The following is a 19,291-nucleotide window of genomic DNA, read 5'->3' as shown; positions in this document are numbered from 1 at the left end:
GCACGCAAGGCGAGTCCGAGCTGGAGCCGTTTAGACCGAGTCCTGTTTAGTTTGGTTGTCTTTCGCCGTACGGTGCGAAATACGTTCAATATACGTACACGCATACCCCTAAACAGACTACTAACCCTATGCATCCCCCGAATCTTACCACTAACTTTAAACCTACCGCTAACCTTAACCGTTTCACTAACACAAACCAAAAGCATGCCCTGAACCATGCCACCAACCCTAACCACTAACCCAGAGTCTAGCATTTTCGCAGGGCTGTCACTCACTGCTCATGCAACATACGTGACTGGGCACACAAGGCAGGAGGGTTGTTGCAGGCAAGGACAGGGTGCAAACACGAAAGCAACGCGGCGCCAGAGTGCAGACCGGTTCGGGTGTGCGGCATTTACTGGGCGTGGAGGACACAGGCTGGACTTGGGCCGTGCGGACCAAACCACGGCGCCACCACTCACCAGCCGCAGTGGCCGCGACCCCGCGACCCTTGCCTCCTCGCGTCGTCATCCCCACCGCCGACGAAGACGTTGACGACGATGACGACGACATCATGGCTGCTCCGCCCGCCTCCGCCGAGGAGCGGCCGGGTCGGCCGGGGACCTCGCTGGTCCTCCCCGAGGCGGCGGTGGCCGCCCCCTTGCCCGCCGCTCCGCCGTGCGACATCATGGCCGCCCCTGAAGACGAAGACGATGGCCGGGCAGAGGCCTGCACTCCCTCGACATCGTCAAGAGGAGAGTGACATTACTACTCTGCCACGTGTGTGTGTGGTGCATGTGTGCGCGATTGTCGTGTAGCGGTTAGCGCGCTGCGCTACGAACCCGGCGACCAGAGTTCGATTCTCGCTCACGGCCAATACAAATGACGATTATCTGAACCGGTCCTGGGCCTCCCACAAGGCCAAATCGGCCTCAAGTAGCACCGAGTGCGGTGTGTAAATGTCGTTTGCCGTGCCGGCCTTCATATGTGCTACTCGCTAACAGCACTTGTCTCAATAGTCTATAAAAAAAAAGGCTGTACAGGGGATCTTTGTCTGTCTGTGCGCGCTTGTAGAGTGGAGGTCACGTACCATCCCAGCGACGTCTGATGACGATGAGGATGACGACGACGACGATGACGACGACGCGTCGTTCGGGTTCCTCGTCTGGGCCTTCACACGTTTCCTGACCTCCGGGCTGGAGTCACACGCGCAGGTACATTTGGAATTTGAATGCGGTTTTACCCACCTATGGCCAGGAGGCACAGAAGTGCACGAGAAGCAGACAATACACAAGCAGCGTGGACGTGCAGGAAAAGCACACACACACACACACACGGCATACCTGGAATTGCGGCTGCTGGAGCCAGACCGGACGTGCTTGGCACGCTTCCCGCGGCAGGCGGCGCGCTCCCGCCGCTCGTGGTAGCGCAGCGCCGACTTGTACTCGGAGACGATGCCGCGGATGTGCTCTTCAAAGAGCGCCGACAGACGCAGCGTCATGCCGTAGATCTGAGCCATGCACACGGACGAAGAGTTGTTGCGGCCGGGTTGCGATTTCAGGAGGAGCACGAGGAGGATCGGGAGGGCGGCCCACATCACGTCCACCGGGAAACTCCGGGGTAAAGAAAAAACACGTTCACCACGCACACCAGCTCACAAAAGACAAAGATCCCCCCCGCCGTGTAGCCTTAACAGACTCTTGGGGCGAGTGCTGTTAGTGCGTAGCAACCTATGAAGGACCAGAATTGCAGTGTGGCCATGTTCACGCATCGCACCGTGTACTAATTTGAGGCCGAGTCGACCTAGGGGAAACGCCCAGGAACGGGTCAGATTTTCACCACCGTTTATGGTCGTTGAGCGGGGATCACAGGTCGCCGGGTTCTTAGCGCAGCGCGTGAACCACTCCGCCACCGCTCCCCACACACGCACGGAGAGAGAGGAGGGGTCCATTAAACATCAATCAGCTTTTATTTATTATTACAATCAGCACGTTTGTTTGCCCAGGAAAGTCTAACCCAAGTCACGCTTTTCTCTTTTTCAGGAGGGCGTCCCTCAAATTTTCCACGGGTGGCGGGCGATGACCGCCGGGTATATTCCGACCGTGTAACTCGCGGTGCGATTTTTGTTCAAAATGTAACAAATTTGGCCAGTGACACCGGCCGCACAATTCGCCCCCCTCTTGCGAATGGCGTCACGGGATCTTTAACGTCCCACTGCAAGTGAAGCAGACAGACTGCACGTAGTCGGAGGAGTATTTTTAACGGTTAACACACACCGCAGTATTACGTACCTATGTATGTAGAAGGTCTTCCGCACCCGTACGCAAGCCAACCATGCTAAATCGTAGGTGCAAAATCACGGCGAACAAACACACGCTAGCGGCCAGGCCAGGCCAGGCTACGTCACAACCCCAGGGAGACGTGTAACTGCTAACCCACCCGAGACTTCTTGTTGGGCGTGTAGGCCTTGGCGTTGGAAAAGATGAGGCGCACGTCCTTGCAGAAGTCGACGGGGTCGCGGTACGTGTCCTCCCGCAGACGTTCTCGCACCGTGCCCAGGTCCATGGGCGTCGGGATGATGGTGCGATAGTCCTGCAGCCAGCGCGCAACCACACGGATAATGGTTAAAGGAAAGCCCCCCACCCCACCCCTCCACCCACACCACCTCGGCAAGAACCACGTACAGGAAAACTTCCCAAAGCCAGGCTAAGCCAGAATTTAGGGTAAGCTTCCCCACAATTAAAATAATGATTGTATTTCTGTGTATATAACAGCATCATCCGTGGCAGTTGCATCTCCAAATGCTGTAGAATTTGTATCATGTGCAGTTTTTATGACGTAGGCGTGGAAAACTACAAGCTAAAAGGTTGCCAGAAACTGGTTGCCATTAATTCGAGATTTGAAGCTTTCGTGACTGCAAGGATTCGTACTCTTAGGTTTTTTCGGTAAAGTCACGTAGGTAAAAATAAATAATACAAATAATAGAAAATAATAAATCACGACGTTTCGGAGGCAACACAGGCCTCCGTCATCAGGTGGGACCGTCACAGCTAATACAGTAAATTTTAGCTGTGACGGTTCCACCTGATGACGGAGACTTGTGTTGCCTCTGAAACGTCGTGATTTATTATTTTATTTCTATTATTATTATATTATTTATTTTTTCCTACGTGACTTTACCGAAAAAACCTAAGAGTATATGGTTGCCGTTAATTGCCCAAAGCTCTGTGATCCGACGTCATCCTGAGTACGATTGTTTAAGGGTGTTTGAAATTCATTATTATTACATTGCGATGGTTGGTCAACTAAAATAAACTCCAACCGAAATACTTTGGTATATACAGCTGAGTGAATGTCAACCCCGAGGCCGATGTATCCATGTGTTAAAAGCCACGCGACGGCTTTAGCTTTGGAAGCCGGCGATCCGGATCTGATCGGCCGTCGTGGGTCACGCGCTTTCGATTCAGCCACGGTGGCAAGATGTTAACTCCCTCACCCGGTATGCAGAAGGTCGTGGGGGTTCAACCCAGACCCCGACGCCTGTATAATTCATGTGCATGTTCTTATCGTGTTCGCGTGGAATTTTCTCTGGGTCCTGCGGTTCTCAACGTGCGATTGGAGAATTTGTGGCCAGGCTGCTATTTGTGGGTAGGTCGGCTTCTGACAGAGAGCTATAGAGCTCAGCTGGGCCTCGCCTGGTTCCGTTACCGTCTGCACGCTCGCGGAACCGGGCACGCGCACAATAGGAGGGCGCGGCGTGCATACGCGAACGGCCGATTCTAAAGCCGTACGCCCACCAGGCACAGCATGGGAAACGCGAAGTAAATAAACAGAAAATGACGACGGTGGTGGTGGCGGTGGTGACGGCGGGACTGCGTAGGTACCGGGTACACGATGGGGTCCACGGGCTGGCGGAACGGCTCCGAGTCCTCGCGCTCCAGGATGACGCTCACCAGCTGCCTGCACTGCTGCTTCCACGCCGCAATAGTTGTAGGCCGACTCGCGCCGGTAGCGCTGCGTGCGGCGCTTCTGCCAGGGGTTAGAGAGGGGGGGGGGGAGGGAGGGAGGGAAGGGACAGCACGTTTACAAAGCGAACGACGCTCGTTATCAAAAACCCGAAACTCAGGGGTCGGGGAACCTTCACCCGACCGAGGTCGAAATGGGATTTCTTGGATGACACCACTGGCAGTGGACAGTCACTTCCGTACCTGTGGCTTGCTGCACTGACCACGGTGTAGTGGTGCAAGTGACTTGCCGCGCTGACATTGGAAACAGTGTAGTTGCCTGCATGCGAGTTTATTTGCATTTGCATGTGCGCCGGCTAGTATGCGCGCTTTGGTGTGCGTCTGTATGCGAGCGTGGGTGTGTCTGTGAGTAAGCGTGGGGAGTGGTCGAGCAGCATACAGTGCACTGCGCTTACGAACCCAGCGACCCGTGTTAGATTCCCACTCACGACTAATAATTGTGGCAAAAGTCTGAACCGGTGCTGGGCCTCCTCTAGGTCGACTCAGCCTGAAATGAGTACTTGGTGTGGTGTTGTTAAGGCTACACGGGGGATCTTTGTCTTTATGAGGTGGTGGTGTACGTGGTGAACGTGTTTTACCCGGAGTCTCCCGGTGGACGTGCTGGGAGCTTCCCGATCCTCCTCGTGCTCCTCCTGAAATCACAATCCAGTCACAACAAAGCACGGGCAGCACACGCACACACACGCACGCACCCACCACCCACGCACGCACGCACACACACACACGCACCCACGCATGCGCACACACACACACGCATACCCACCCGAACGCACGCGAACGCACACGCACCAACCACACGAAGCAGCTTAATAGACAAGCGAGCAGGCAGATCAACGCAAAAGCAAGCCGGTTGAGTGAGTGGGTGAGTAAGCGTGTAGATGGACTCGTGCGCAGTGGGGGGTGGGACGGCAGAGCGGGACAGCCGGGAGAGCCTGGCAAGCGAGCAACGAGCAGTTGCGGTCGAGCGAGCAGCTGGCCAGGTGATATCGTCCCAACATCCCACTGTGCCCCACACGGGTGACACGCACACACCTCATCATCAGGGCTGACCTCCGACTCCTCCTCCGGTTCGTCCTTCTTGCGAGCGTTGTGCAGAGTGAGGATGTCCGTGCAGCTCGAATCCCTGCGATTGAGCGACAGGATGAGCGCGAGGAAGCAAGAGACGACGCGAGAGACGACGGCCTTCAATATCAAAACACAAATTACGCGGAGGCGGCCGGGCGGCCAGACAGTGGCGCATGCTGCTAGAGGAGACTCACTTGATGAAGTGCAGCAGCAGGTCGCTGACGTGCTTGGCCGACTTCACGATGGGGCTACCGGGCTCGTTGAAGGCGCGGGCGTTGTGCTCGATGTATCGCACCTCCCACATCAGCGACGACAAACGTCTGCGGGCGGGCGAGCGAGCAAGCGGGTCGCCAGTTAAAATACAGGGCGTCGTACCGATTGCTGTTCCGGAGCCAGGCTTCCACGGTTCGGTTCCGTAGCGCTGCCGATTGCACACGCAGTTCATGCGGTACAAAATGAAGTCCATAATACCAAGTCGGTGCAGAATAACGCCATGCACAATAGCCACGTCACACCCACAGTTTTTGTTTTTGTCCTGCAGTTGCTGAAGTGAGTTACACGAATCAATTGCTAACGATGACTATACCAGCAGAACCCCTCTTAACAACCACCCCTGTTATTGACTAATCGCTTAACGACGGGCCTCCAGAGCCCAATGTCTTCGCTTCACGACCATTCCCCTGTTAATTATGGGCTTACGACGAGCACACGACCGCTAATTTCGGCCAATCGGCAAGCTTAAAAGTGGTCTGACCAGGCCTCGGCCAATCTGCGACGTCCATTCATGAGCATTGGAGCATTGTTTACATTCACTTTGAAGTGGAAACATCTACTCGCTTAACGAGCAAATCACTTAACGACCCGTTTCGTGGAACCAATTCCCTTCGTTAAGAGGGGTTTCTACTGTACAGCGAGCGAGCAAGAGTACAACCAGCAGGGAGACGGAGCGATGAGATCGGTTCGTGTGCGGAATGATGGGGTGGGAGGCCTTCATCCAGCGTGGACAGACAATGGCTGAGGATGATTAACTAAAATGACAATACTCCTCCCCCTCCACATCAAAATGTTAGGTGTTTTTTTTCTTCACATCCCCATCAGCCACACAGCCTTCTGGGAGTGAATATTTTTCAGCAGTGTTGGTTTAATACGAGAAATCTCTGTGCCAGTTTCCACATTCCGTGTCTCAACACCAATGCAATTGGCGATCTTGGTTGATGGTCACCCAACTCATTAACCTCAAAGCAGCTGATGTAATCACGGGGCAACTGAAACCCGGACTCGAACCCAGGCGCTCTGCCCTCTGAGCCACCCCTGGTTAGGTGCCGGTTCAGCAGCCCCTCAGACCAAGTTGACCGGCCGCCCAAACCCATAACCCCCGTCGCCAGTTGGCTCAAGGTGACATTTGAACGAACCTGTAGAAGCCGTTATCCAGCCTCTTGCGGATGGTGCTGAGGTCGGTGAGGTAGGCGATCACGGTGCAGTAGAGGGGGTACGCCTGCAGGTCCACGGGGGTCGCAAACTGTGCCGTCACGTCTGCACCACGAGACGCAAGAACGGACAAGGTTGACGCCGTGCGCACCGATGCCGTTAACCGGCACGGCAGCGGCAAACTCTTTGGCAGGGGTTCAAAATGGAACCGGTGCCGTGTTAAGGGGATGACGGAGGCCCCGGCGGTCCGAGCTCGCTAGCCGGCCACAGCTAACAGCGGTGCGAGTGGTACCCGAACCGGACCTGGGCACCCACCCCTCCCCCTCCTTCACCAACGCGCCATGAAGAGCGTGAAGTTTAGTCAAGCGACCACCACGACAACCTGCACGGTTGCGGTGAGGCCTTCGTTCAGCACAGGACTGGCAAAGGGCCGATGGGGGTCACCAGGTGGTGGTGTCGGCAGTGGTGTCGGCAGTGGTGTCGGCAGTGGTGTCGGCAGTGGTGTCGGCAGTGGTGTCGGCAGTGGTGTCGGCAGTGGTGTCGGCAGTGGTGTCGGCAGTGGTGTCGGCAGTGGTGTCGGCAGTGGTGTCGGCAGTGGTGTCGGCAGTGGTGTCGGCAGTGGTGTCGGCAGTGGTGTCGGCAGTGGTGTCGGCAGTGGTGTCGGCAGTGGTGTCGGCAGTGGTGTCGGCAGTGGTGTCGGCAGTGGTGTCGGCAGTGGTGTCGGCAGTGGTGTCGGCAGTGGTGTCGGCAGTGGTGTCGGCAGTGGTGTCGGCAGTGGTGTCGGCAGTGGTGTCGGCAGTGGTGTCGGCAGTGGTGTCGGCAGTGGTGTCGGCAGTGGTGTCGGCAGTGGTGTCGGCAGTGGTGTCGGCAGTGGTGTCGGCAGTGGTGTCGGCAGTGGTGTCGGCAGTGGTGTCGGCCACCGTGCTGAATGCGGGGACCGTGTCGAGTATTGCCGTCTGTGCCTACGGCGGATGTCGTGTAAGTGCGAGTGCTGGACGCGATGGCGGCATCAACGGTTGATGTCAATGTCACCCGTGTTGGTGCGCCGTGCGTATTATTGCGGTGGCGTACCCAGCGTCATCAGCTGGTCGAGGGCGGCAGGTGATGCGGTCGCGCTGCTGCCCGCGGGGCTCCGAGCCCCACTCGCCGTCCTGCGGGCGGTAGAGCAGAGACTCGCGCTCCTCGCTCGTCAGCGGCACGCTGGAGCCCGGCTCGGGGGGCGGTCGCGCTGCGGGGACACAGCAATGGGGGAGAGAGGGGAGGTGGGAGGGCGGGTGAGGTTAGCCACACCAGCAGGCATGAAGAGCAGCAGATAGACACGTGGAGATTTTGGCATCGAATCGGCGTGGGCCAATTCGTGAGCTTCAAGCAACGTCCTGGGGCACCTGATCAACAAGCCCGCCCACCACTGCCCGGTCTCCCGCAACACACAGCTCATCAGCAACCCCACCACCACACTGGCCGGCTTCCACAACACGCAGATCATCAGCGAGCCCACCGCCACCACCCTGCCAGGCTTCCATCTTCCGCGGAAACAATGTGCAGCACTTATTCAGTTCCACACGTGGACGATGTGGACACACAAATGCACAAGTGGACACTCCCCTGTTTGCAACTGTGGCGACGATCACAAACGATGGAGCATACAACTTTGCACTGCCCCAAGTATGAATCTGAAAGCAGTGGTTGAGTGGTAGGTGAGCGAGTGAGCAGACGAGACGGTGGGTCGGAGGTTGGGTGGGTGGATCTGCAATTCACCAACACTCCGAGGGATTGAACAACCATCCAAATAACTTGGAATCTCTAATAATTGCTCTTCATAGGCCATAGGAAATTATCATCACAAATGTACAATGCAGAGCTGATGAGGGCCTCCCAATGTTGTCTGTCGTAAGGGAGAGGGGGGGGGGGTTTATATGACCATACTTCATCACACTGGTCAGTGCAGGTTGGTGAAAAGGAGGGGGGGCAAGGTTCGGAACTCCCAGGGGTGGAGGGGATACGTACCATCGTCCGGAATCACCTCCATGTCCCACGGGCTCATGCGCTCCGTCTCCTCGTTGTCCCAGCTGGGACAAGACAAACCGCAGACAACGGCGAGTTGAGTTAGACTCGACAACGGGGGGGGGGGGGGGGAGGCAGACACAGTGAACATGCTTCAACACAAGCCTTAGACTTGGCTCTCGGACCGACTTAGACTGCGATTATGCGTGTAAAACTTTACAGCATCACGATTCGATGCCCTCGTCATCAGACCACTGCTGGTTGAAGGCCTCTATAACCCCACGCCATGTCAGTCCTAGGCGGGTTGTTTGACCATACCTCACCCCAGTGGTCAGTGACAAGTTGATAGGGGGCTTGGGGGGGGGGGGCACAGGACAAGTTCAGACATTACCCTCCACTGATGTCAGTCGTGATGGTCCAAATTTAATTTGTCACATGAGATAATCACACTGCAAATTTGCTCAACTGAGATGACAAGGCAACATCGCCTCCTCTCCTCTGCTGGACTAGGTCTGTGACACAGGGCACCTTCCTCCTACGTGACCTTTTGTCCTTCCACCCCGTACCTCCCGGTTAGCATGGTTGGCTAAGTGCGGTGCGAAAGAAGTTCAACATACGTACACGACAGCCCTGCGCCATGATAACGATAGCGTAATACTGTCAAGGAAGGGGTCAACTCCACCGGCTCTACTCTCTACTGGGTGAACCCCCCCCCTCACCCACCACACGGCGTAGCACTGGAAGGGGCTGTCCGGGTACTGCGCCTGAAAGGGTTCTTGCCGCAGCACCGTGCCATACCACCACGCCTCGTCGATCACCGCGCGGAACCGGTCCCCTGCGATCGCACACGCACGCACAACGCCGCACCACGTGCTTGGTGATCACAGATGGTATCTCCCCTCGCCTGGTACGCAGGATGTCGTGGGTTCAAAACCCAGACCCTGGCGATGGCTGTTGTTGTATATTTGAGTCCTCCAAGTGTTTTCTCTCGTGGTCACGTGGATTTTTCTACTGGTGTTGCTGCTATAAATTACGGCGTGCGATGATGATATCAGCCACTCGGATGATGAGCTATCACCATGTGTGGCCAGGTCACCTCGGAAAAAGAGCTCATAGCTCAGTGAGCTTTACCTGGCAAAATAGTTTAGCTTAAAAATGAAATAGATAACCTAGCGAAGGCCCAGGATCAAAAATCATGAGAATAATAATTCTATTCATAAAGGGCCTTTCATCAAGTATCTTAAGAGTGCTGTACAAAACGTAGCACTCGGCATAAAAACAACCGATCTTAGCCGTGGCCAGAATTCCTTCTCGGATCGCCAGGTTTCAGAGAGCGTCTGCACTAACCGTGGCGCCTTCACGCCACTCACATGGGCGCGAGCGAGCGAGCGTGCAGACACAAGCGTGAGCAAGCGTGTAAACGTGAGCGTCGGCAGACTGGACTTCACGCAACACCGTACAAACTGAAATGTTCAGGGGAGGGGGGAGGGGGAACGTCGCAACTGTTGTTTCTCGACGAGCGTGGTCCTCGCTTACCAACTTGCCAGTTGCGAGCGCGCGCCTCGTCGTACGTCTGCCTCAGCACCAGGAAGTCGATGACGTCTGGCATGTCGTGGTACCTGTGGGCGGACAGCAAGACCGGGCGGTGGGGGAGACGGGGGAAATCTTTCAGCTCGCGAACTCGAACCTCATCGCGGCTTCATCGCCAAGATGCTCGCCCGGAGCACGTATTTCGCCAACTCCCCCGCATCGCCCCCGGCCAGGCCCCGAGCTCACTTGATGGCGAACGCTCCGCCCGTCAGCTTCCCCGTGTCGGCGTCCAGGAAGGCAAGCTTCAGGCAGCACAACGTCGGAGGCCCAACCTCGTACTTGATGCCGACGATCTTCACCAGCTCCTGCTCCTGCGAGGAACAAACACGGGGGGGCGGGGCGGGGCGGGACACTCATCCTCTTGTACGCACGAGGCGGCTTGAAGATGAAGCCAGCCAGGGTGGGGGGGCAGTGCCAGGCCAGCCTCGCACGGCTCAGAGGAGGCGCCAGCGTTGATTTTACAACGCAATACCGACTAGCGATAATGCACGACGTAAATGATTTTCCTCACTGGCTCCCCCCGCCCCGAGCAAGATTCAGATGTCTTGCGAGGCCAGGGTATCACGAGTTTGATTCTGGCTCAGAAAAACAGCCAATGGAAAACTACCCGTACCGTGAGGGCCCACCGGTAAGGTGGCGTGACTTGGGTGTGACGAGAGAAAAGGGGGTACAAATCTCATCTTATTGGAATTTATATAGCGCCTTAACCAAGATGCTTTGCAGAGAATTAAGAATGGCACATGAATGCAATGGTGGGGATGAAGTGAATACAATATACAAGAGGAGGTAATGGGCGAATCTGTGATGCGTGAATTACATAAGTAAAATTTATTACAATAAATTATGTTGAATGGACTGAATGAATGGAGAATGAGTGGTGGCCATGTTATGAGAATATGAAGAGATAATAGTAACGGTGACGACGAGGGGGAGAGATTAAGGGATCGTGGGGCGAGCTCGGTAAAATAAGCGATTGTAGGGAGGAGCGGAAACTAGTGAGCGAAAGATGACCACTTAATCATATAACGTGGCAGCAGGGGGCCAGGCAGACGAACCCGCAGCTGGATCTTGTGCCAGGGCTGCTTGCGGGGGTTGATGCGCTGCACTTTGTTGCGCTTTGCAGCCTCCACGTACGCCTCGTGGCCCTGTCGAAAGTACATCACCTGCCGGAAAAGAGGGCGGTGAGGTGGAGGTAGAGGGCAGACGCGAGGCACGGACGACGAGACGGTGGAGGAGGCCGACAGGAAAGCGCACGCAGATGGAATCCGAGACAAGATCGTGGGCTATTTCACGTTCGAATTGGATGTCAACTTATTTTACTATTTAACAAAAAAAAATACTAGGTAAAACCGGGTGGGTGAGACGGGCCATATTGTGTCACGAGCGATGAGCCCGACACCGTCAAGATCCTGGGACCAGGACCAGGATTTGGATCCAAGTTTCAGCCGCCCGTCACTAAACAAACCGGCTTCACGGCTGTCGCGAGTCACTGGTCTCAGCCCGATCACAATTGACTTGCATAGTCACCACTGGCTTACATCCGCACACCCCTGCCTCGTGTTCTGCGCGTCAGACTTGTGTCAGCAAATTCCCTGCACGATTTCTGCTCGTGGCTGTAAATTAGGATTTTGTATATGTATATATAAACTTAAAATGATGATTACTATTACAAACAGTCTCACAGGCTCATAGATTTAATCTGAGAGAAGAATCCAACTGATTTACGGCCAAACCGTTGAGTCAACTCCGATTATCCGTGGGAGGATGTTCAAGCATGCGGATTAAACCGAGCTTGCAATAAAAATAATCACATTTTTATTTACACAGGCCCTGGTATGATTATCAAGATGCTCCTCACTCATCAGCGGGGTCAGAGACTCTGCGTCAACGTGACCGCAACCACGTCGACAAGTAAATAGACGACTTTAAAAAACACAATAACCAATAAATTATAATATTATATGCGAATATATCGCCCAATTTGCATTTGTTTCACATTATCCGGGCCAACTCTCCCCGAATTACTCCGATAATCGTTGACAATAATAACAATGATGATGATCATCATTATCATCATCATGACAAAAACGATGATGATGATGTGACTGCGCCCCCTCTCACCTCGTCGCCCATCTGCGGCACGAAGGGGCAGCGCTGTGGCACCGTGTGCGTGACCCACACAGACGGCAGCCACTCCTCGGCCGGACGGCCCTGTCCCAGCAGCTGGGCGGCCACTCGCTGAAAAACATTACGCACACACAAAGACAAAGATCCCCCTGATAGCTTCAACAGACTGTTGGGGTCAAGTGCTGTTAAGTGAGAACCTATCAAGGCGGGCAAGTTACACGACGGGGGAGTGGGTGGCCAGCACCACGCCCGACCGCCATTGTTTTTTCCCAGTGCCGATGTTGACACACTGCACCAGCTACTCATATCAGGCCGAGTCGACCTAGAGGAGGTGCAGGACCGGTTCAGATTATTGTCATTGATGCGTTGGCCACGAGCGAGAATCAAACCTCGGGGTCGCCGGGTTCGTAGCGGCAGCACGCTAACCGTTACACTACCACTCCCACTACATCTACACAAGCGCACACACACACGTACGTATGTACACAAGCATGAACAGAGTACACACGTGCCAGCACGCTAAACACATATCAATGCCGTGTCGGCGAGCCGAGAGGGCGACACACGACCACATTACAGATAACAAATTGTCTGTTTTCTAAATAAAATAAAAATGATTTAGAACTCATTTTGGTGTTTAGTTTGTTGTCCTTCGCCCACACCTCCGATTTAGCACGGTTGGCTACGTACGGTACGAAAGAAGTTCAACGTACATACATACAAATCGCATGGGGCTTATCGTGCCAAACTAAGGCGGCCATCACAGTTGACCCCCACCTTCTGTCGACGCGTTCTGGTTTTCCGGCGGGGCCGCTCCCCCCCCGGGGGGCTCTCGTCGGGGGCCCCCACCCTCTCCCCGTCGGAGCTGCTGCCCCGGCCCCTTTGCGCGGCGCGGCGGCGCACGGCGCGTTTCGGCGGCTGCAGGTTCACGCCGGCCTGCGCTGTCCAGTCCGAGTACTCGCTGGACGACTCGCTGGGCGCAACGGAGACAGCACAGAGCATCGCCGTCGTCATCACGAAGCCACATCCATCACTACCGACATCATCACCGCTACAGAGGACGCGCTGGGCGAGGAGACGACAGCATCATCGTCACTGACGCAATCATCGTCGTCACTGCCGCCATCAGTCAGCCGCCGTCACCGTCACAGCGCCATCTACGGTCAATACCACCATCACGGCCACTACCACGAACCGCCTTCACCATTACCGCCATCATTGCTGGCATCACTATAATCACTGTTGCCATCATTACCACTGTAAACATCATCACCATTATTATTTCCACCACCGCAGTCATCACGACCACCATTATCAACATCCCCACCACGAATGTCATCATCATCATCATAGCTGCACGGTTCCCTGCCGCCACCCGTGTGACACGGCTGCCGGGCGCTCACCTGGTCGTGCTGCTCTCGCTCTGCCACTCGTCGCCATCGTCCGACGACGATGCCCCACTGGGGCCACCCGTGCGGTTCTCCTGCGCACAGGAACATACGTGAACACGCACACGCACAAACACAAGACAAACGTCCCCCAGAAAAGCCCTTGATTGTTGTCGCGGCACCTATTAATTAAGGCCGCCATGCACACAAGGGGGTGGGGGTGGAGGGCAGTGACATGCCTTGCCACCCCTTCTCTCTCCAATGTTTGTGTTTTTACACATGGCACCAAGTTATTCATTTAAGGCCGATTTAATCTCGGGGAGGCCCGGGACCGGTTCAGATATTAGTCACCAAGGTTGGCTGTGAGCGAGAATGGGAGTCTGTGTGAGTTAATGGGTCTCGTCGATTCGGACTTAAAGCAGTGCCTTGGTGCGGTCGTGTGTTGGGGCGAGAAAACACCACGCTTCATCTTTGTGTGTCATTCCGGCCTTGTTAACAGGCTCGCAAACAGCACTTGGCCCGTAAGTCTGTGTGGGCTACACGGCCAGATGTTTGCTTTGTCTTTTGTGTGTCAGGGAGGATGGGTGGCGCTGTGGTTGGCACACCGCCATCTGGATTTGATCGTCACGCTTGTAAACCAAATGGTGACTTGTCTACGTCTCCGTGAGGAGATGGAGCCATGTGATCGTGGATTGTTATATCACGACAACGTGAGCGGAGGCAGTTTCTCAATTAACGGAAGTCAGAGAGTCAGTGGTATCTACACGAGTCTACAGGCGACTGCGCGAGCCCGTGGCCGGAGTGAGCGAGCGCATGTTGGGGGGGGCCTGCAACGTACGTCCGACGAGCTGTCGTAGGCGGCACGGCGCAGCGGGGCCGGTCCGTCCGGGCTCCTCGAGCGTGGAGCGCGTGCGGTAGCCGTGGAGGCCGCCGTGCGAGGCCTGCTTCCTCCGCTGCTTCAGGCCCTTGGCGGCCACGTTGGGAGAGTCGGACTGTGGCGGCGGGAAGCGAGATCGTAGGTACAGAGACAAGAGACAAAACTCCCCCCCCCCTCCCATCATTGCCTTTGACTGACTGTTGGGGCAAGGACTGTTTGTTGGTAAGCATCCACGATGGAATCGTGTGGCCAGAATAGAGGTCGCAAACGGGTTTTGATTCCTTACCCGTACCCGGCCGCACCAGGGTCGCAAACGGGTACCCGTGCCCGTACCCGGCCGGGTATGGGTAGCCGGGTATCGGGTAGGGTACGGGTATCGGGTACTCGATTGCGACCTCTGGGCCAGAACCATGCCTGGGGCTGCCTTTGTTTCCCCAGCGCAGGATGTTTGAATCACTGCAACATGTACCCATGAAGAATGCACTGTACATCTACGTTGGGGGTGATGGGAGACATTTTTATCAGTACAGTGTGGGTGCACATGTACACAAAGACAAATATCCCGCGATTAGCCTTAAAATACTGGTTTGGACAAGTGCTGTTAGCGAGTAGAATCTATCAAAACCAGCACGGCACACGAGGGGATGAGTGGCCAACATCACGCCCGGGCCACATTTCTCTCCCCAGTGTTGATGTTTACACACCACATCAGGTACTCCCATTTAAGGAAAAGCAAGCCTAGAGCAGGCCCAGGACCGGTTCAATTCTAGCCGATTATTATTGGTAATGAACGGGACTCGGGTCGCCGGGTTCGTAACCCATTACACCAACCACTACACAGGATCACAAGAATCAGAATATGTATTTATACTGGAGGAATCCGATGAACCAAAGCTTATTTTTTTCACACACTTCCATCGTAGGTAGACGCACACACCACACACATACACGCGGCGCACAAAAGAATGCCGTCACATTTTCCGCTGGACGGAGGGAGTGGCATGCCGACAAAACGGCGGAGTCTCTCACCCTGTGTGCGGCGGAGATCGGCTTCCTCCTCTTCTCCCTCTCGTAGATGTCGGATTCCTCGACGCCTTTGGCGTGGCGGTAGCCCTCCTGCGTGCTGTTCGCGGGCACGTGTACGCACACACGCAGGCACACAATGACAAAGATCCCCCCCCCCCCCGCCGCTATAGCCGTCACCAGACTGTTGGGGCAAGCACCTATGAAGGCAGGAACGGCACACGGTGGGGGTGGGTGGCCAGCACCACGCCCTGCCAGCTTTGTCTCCCCAGTGACGACATTTACACACCGCACCAGGTACTCATGAGGCAGTCAGCCTAGGGGAGGCCCAAGACTGCTTCAGACAATCACTACTGGTGTTGGTGTGTTGGTGGCCGTGAGCGAGAACCACTACCACTCTCCACACACGCATGCACACACCTCTCATGTCATCAACAGCCAGAGAGTGGTGGTGGCAACACGCGGACACCACAATCCTCGCTACACTATCACCAGCTGTGGAGTGAGCGCCCCCGAGACTACCCAAGTCCGACTCCGTTGCTAACGATATTGAAGAATTAGCCATTGGCTGCGCCTCTACAGTCGGTTTTGGCCACCTTGGTCTCGGACCGTTATTTAATCGTGTGTGGATATATACGTATCCAGAACACGCCCGATCTCAACAGATCTCGGAAGCCAAACAGAGCTGAGCGCTTCGACGGGTGGCGATCGTGCACGGCAGGTACGTGGCTAGATGGTAGGCAGCAGAGGGTCGCGAGACAAAATCCACATTGGTACTGCACGTTCCGTGCTCCGGTGGGAATCCATCCCAGTTGCAACCCTGAACAACAAAACATCTGCCACGGAAATCGCCGCTCCGTGCCCTTCATCAGCCGTCGCACGGCCATGCTCTGATTGAGTGGCCTGCCTCTCTGCGCGTGCGTGCGATGACTGATAGGCGGGGGGAGGGGGGGAGGAGGGGGGGAATTGTGGAGGGGGAGCGCGTGACCACCTGCTGAGGCCCGGCGCCACCTCGGGCACCACGAGGCGGTTGTTCCAGGCCAGCAGGTCCCCCGAGGCGGTATTGAAGCGGCTCTGCGCCACGTTCTGCCGCATGCCCTCCACCTGCCCGCTCCGCCGACGAGGACCCGGGCTCCTCCGCGGCGTCTCGCTCTCTGCCCCGCGACACGACGCGCCGAGCGTTTCAGCGTCACGTTAGTTTTGTCGCAGGTCTTCAACGAGGCCGCGCTTTGCACAGTTAACGATGCAGATGGTCGCCCTCCTTCTCACCCGTAAACGAGACCAATTACTCCAAGCCCTCCACTGGCTCCAAATCAAATCCCATGATTTTATACTCTTGGGTTTTTTCGGTAAAGTCACGTTGCCTCTGAAACGTCGTGATTTAATTTAGTTATTTTCATTTATTCTTTTATTTTATTATAATTTTTTACCTACGCGACTTTACCGAAAAAACCTAAGAGTGAATCCTTGCAGTCACGAAAGCTTCAAATCTAGAATCCCTTGATTTTAATTTTAAAAGCGTTCAGCATCTTCAGTATTCTCTATGGGCTCGTCTCGTCGCTGCCTACGTATCCCTTCAGCGGGCGCGACAGTGGCAAGATGTTAACTACCTCGCCTGGTATACAGGAGGTCGCGAGTTCGATCCCGACCCTGCCGCCTGTTGTATATTTGGAGTTTGCATGACTCTCCCCGTGGTCGCGTGGATTTTTCTCTGGGGTCCTTCGATTTTCCCTCCACATACATTTCCGCATGATAAGCCACTTTGTTAAGATATCATTAGTGGCCATATCATGTCTGAAAGAGAGCTATATAGTTCAGTGGGGCTTACTTGGTAAAAGAAAAATTTATTAAAATTTGGATTTAAAGCTTTCGTAACTGCAGAGATTCATATTCTTGGTTCTTTCGGTAAAGTCACGTAGAAGGGAAATAATAAAATAATATAAATATAAAACAATAAAAAAAAATTATCACGACGTTACGGCTGCAACACAAGCAACCACCATCAGGTGTGAAATCCACAGCAAGAAAATTTGAAAAAAGTGTTTTAGTTTAGTTGAGTTTCCTTCTTACTACTCCCCTCCACGCTCTCTCCTAGCTCTCCCCCCACCCCTCACTCTACTCTCCCCCCTCCTACCCCCTCGCACTCTCCCGCCTCTCTCCCCTCCCGCTCGCTCGTCGTACCGGAAGACGGCGGAGGATGCACCGTCAGCGACACCGGCGACAACTCGGAGGAGGGCTCGTCCTGCCCCGTGGCTACCGCACGCTCGTCCTGTTCACGCTGGAGACGCAGGATCATGTTGTCCAGGATGCTTCCCTCAACTTGTGACGGCGATCATTGCCGCAGGATGGTTGGGGGGGGGGGGCGAAGGGCCCACACATACACACGGACAGTGTTAACGTTCATTTTTTCTATAGACGGCATTAACTACATTCGAGAGCAAGATGTCATCATCGTGGCCACATGCACGCACAAAGACAAAGATGACCCTTATAGCCTTAACAGACTGTTGTAGACAAGTGCTGTTAGCGAACACCTGTGAAGGCTGGCACGGTGCACGAAAGAGTGGGCGAGTTGCACCACCCCCGGCCGCCTTTGTTTCCCTAGTGCCGATGTTTACACATCGTACCAGGTACTCATTTGAGGCCGAGTTGAGCTAGCAGAGGCCCTGGACCGGTTCAGACAACAGTCAGGAAGCGGGAATCCAACTCGGGTCGCCGGGTTCGCAGCTCAGCGTGCGCCAACCACTACGTTACCGCTCCCCACAATACGTCACACTCGCACACACGAACACGAATGCCACTGACACCATCTAACAAAGAAAGGTGACCGCATCGCACAATTTCAGATGCGCTTTTGCGACCGCCAGGAAAAACCCTTCGTTCCGACTTTAGGAGGAAGCCACTGGACCGATGTACTTTTACATCATCTACATTGCAAACTCACTTCTTTAGAACCGCTTTTTGCATTTACTTTGTTGTCCTTCCCCCGCCCCGCACCTCCGCCTAGCACGGTTGGCTACGTACGGCGCAAGAGAAGAGGTTCAACATCGTCGCCTGATGAGGCTCGCTGTAGTTACCGGCGACACGTCACGGTACTCGAGTTGTCAATGTTGTGGGTTTATTCTCCCACACACCGGTGCGCTGAATGCGTAACTAATGGCCACGTTTTGTTGACGGTAGTAGCAGGGTTTAACGACACATTTATATTTCGATTTAAAGCTTTCGTGACTGTAGGGGATTCACATTCTTGGTTCTTTCGGTAAAGTCACGCAGAAGGGAAATAAGAAAATAATCATTCCCCTTCTTCGTGACTTTACCGAAAGAACCAAGAATATTACTTATTTATATTTAAGCGATCTAACCCTATGAAACCTCTATGTACGCACGTACCCATCTGTGGGATGAGCTGGTGGAGGCTGCAGCCCTGGCGCCCCGGCACCAGGCGCTGGTAGCGTGGCGGGTGGGGGTTGCCGTCGACGTCCACCAGGAATGGCGGCGGCATGAGGTGCGGCGCCTGTTGTGTCTGCTCGTCCAGTACGAAGTTGTTGGCGTCGCGCAGCAGCGGACGATAATCCGTGTGGAAGAACATCTGGTCTGGGATCTGAGTCCGAGGAAAAAGAGGTTTTTTTTAGTGGCAGGCTCAACGCTCCGATCTTCCGTGCCACATCACCGACAACAAAAAAAACATTTTTTTTATTTTAACAGCCAAGGCCCACTGAGCTATGTGACCTGGGCCACAAATGATCACTCAACGAAGTGGCTGCTATCATCGTGTGGAAATTTGT

The 19,291-nt window shown here is 54.9% G+C and overlaps 1 protein-coding gene across 1 annotated transcript in view; it reads right to left on the bottom strand.

Annotated features, from left to right (window-relative positions):
- Positions 1-19,291, bottom strand: part of BRWD3 (bromodomain and WD repeat domain containing 3) — a 46,061-nt gene that overhangs the window by 6,917 nt on the left and 19,853 nt on the right. Inside the window, 26 exon segments of the mRNA XM_061574879.1 lie at positions 462-717; positions 1,070-1,175; positions 1,323-1,489; positions 2,419-2,571; positions 3,864-3,965; positions 3,967-4,008; positions 4,583-4,636; positions 5,037-5,127; positions 5,264-5,389; positions 6,482-6,602; positions 7,569-7,596; positions 7,598-7,725; positions 8,505-8,566; positions 9,225-9,336; positions 10,038-10,120; positions 10,278-10,402; positions 11,147-11,254; positions 12,213-12,329; positions 12,996-13,191; positions 13,622-13,701; positions 14,445-14,486; positions 14,488-14,598; positions 15,513-15,606; positions 16,498-16,660; positions 17,688-17,825; positions 18,897-19,107. Of these exon segments, the coding sequence (XP_061430863.1) occupies positions 462-717; positions 1,070-1,175; positions 1,323-1,489; positions 2,419-2,571; positions 3,864-3,965; positions 3,967-4,008; positions 4,583-4,636; positions 5,037-5,127; positions 5,264-5,389; positions 6,482-6,602; positions 7,569-7,596; positions 7,598-7,725; positions 8,505-8,566; positions 9,225-9,336; positions 10,038-10,120; positions 10,278-10,402; positions 11,147-11,254; positions 12,213-12,329; positions 12,996-13,191; positions 13,622-13,701; positions 14,445-14,486; positions 14,488-14,598; positions 15,513-15,606; positions 16,498-16,660; positions 17,688-17,825; positions 18,897-19,107 (3,016 nt within the window).

This window comes from Lethenteron reissneri, chromosome 56 (assembly GCF_015708825.2).
Source record: "Lethenteron reissneri isolate LAM-NWPU_2019-01 chromosome 56, ASM1570882v1, whole genome shotgun sequence".
Lineage (NCBI taxonomy): Eukaryota > Metazoa > Chordata > Hyperoartia > Petromyzontiformes > Petromyzontidae > Lethenteron > Lethenteron reissneri.
The sequence above is the reverse complement of the archived record's forward strand: the minus strand, read 5'-3'. Positions and strand labels throughout refer to the sequence as shown.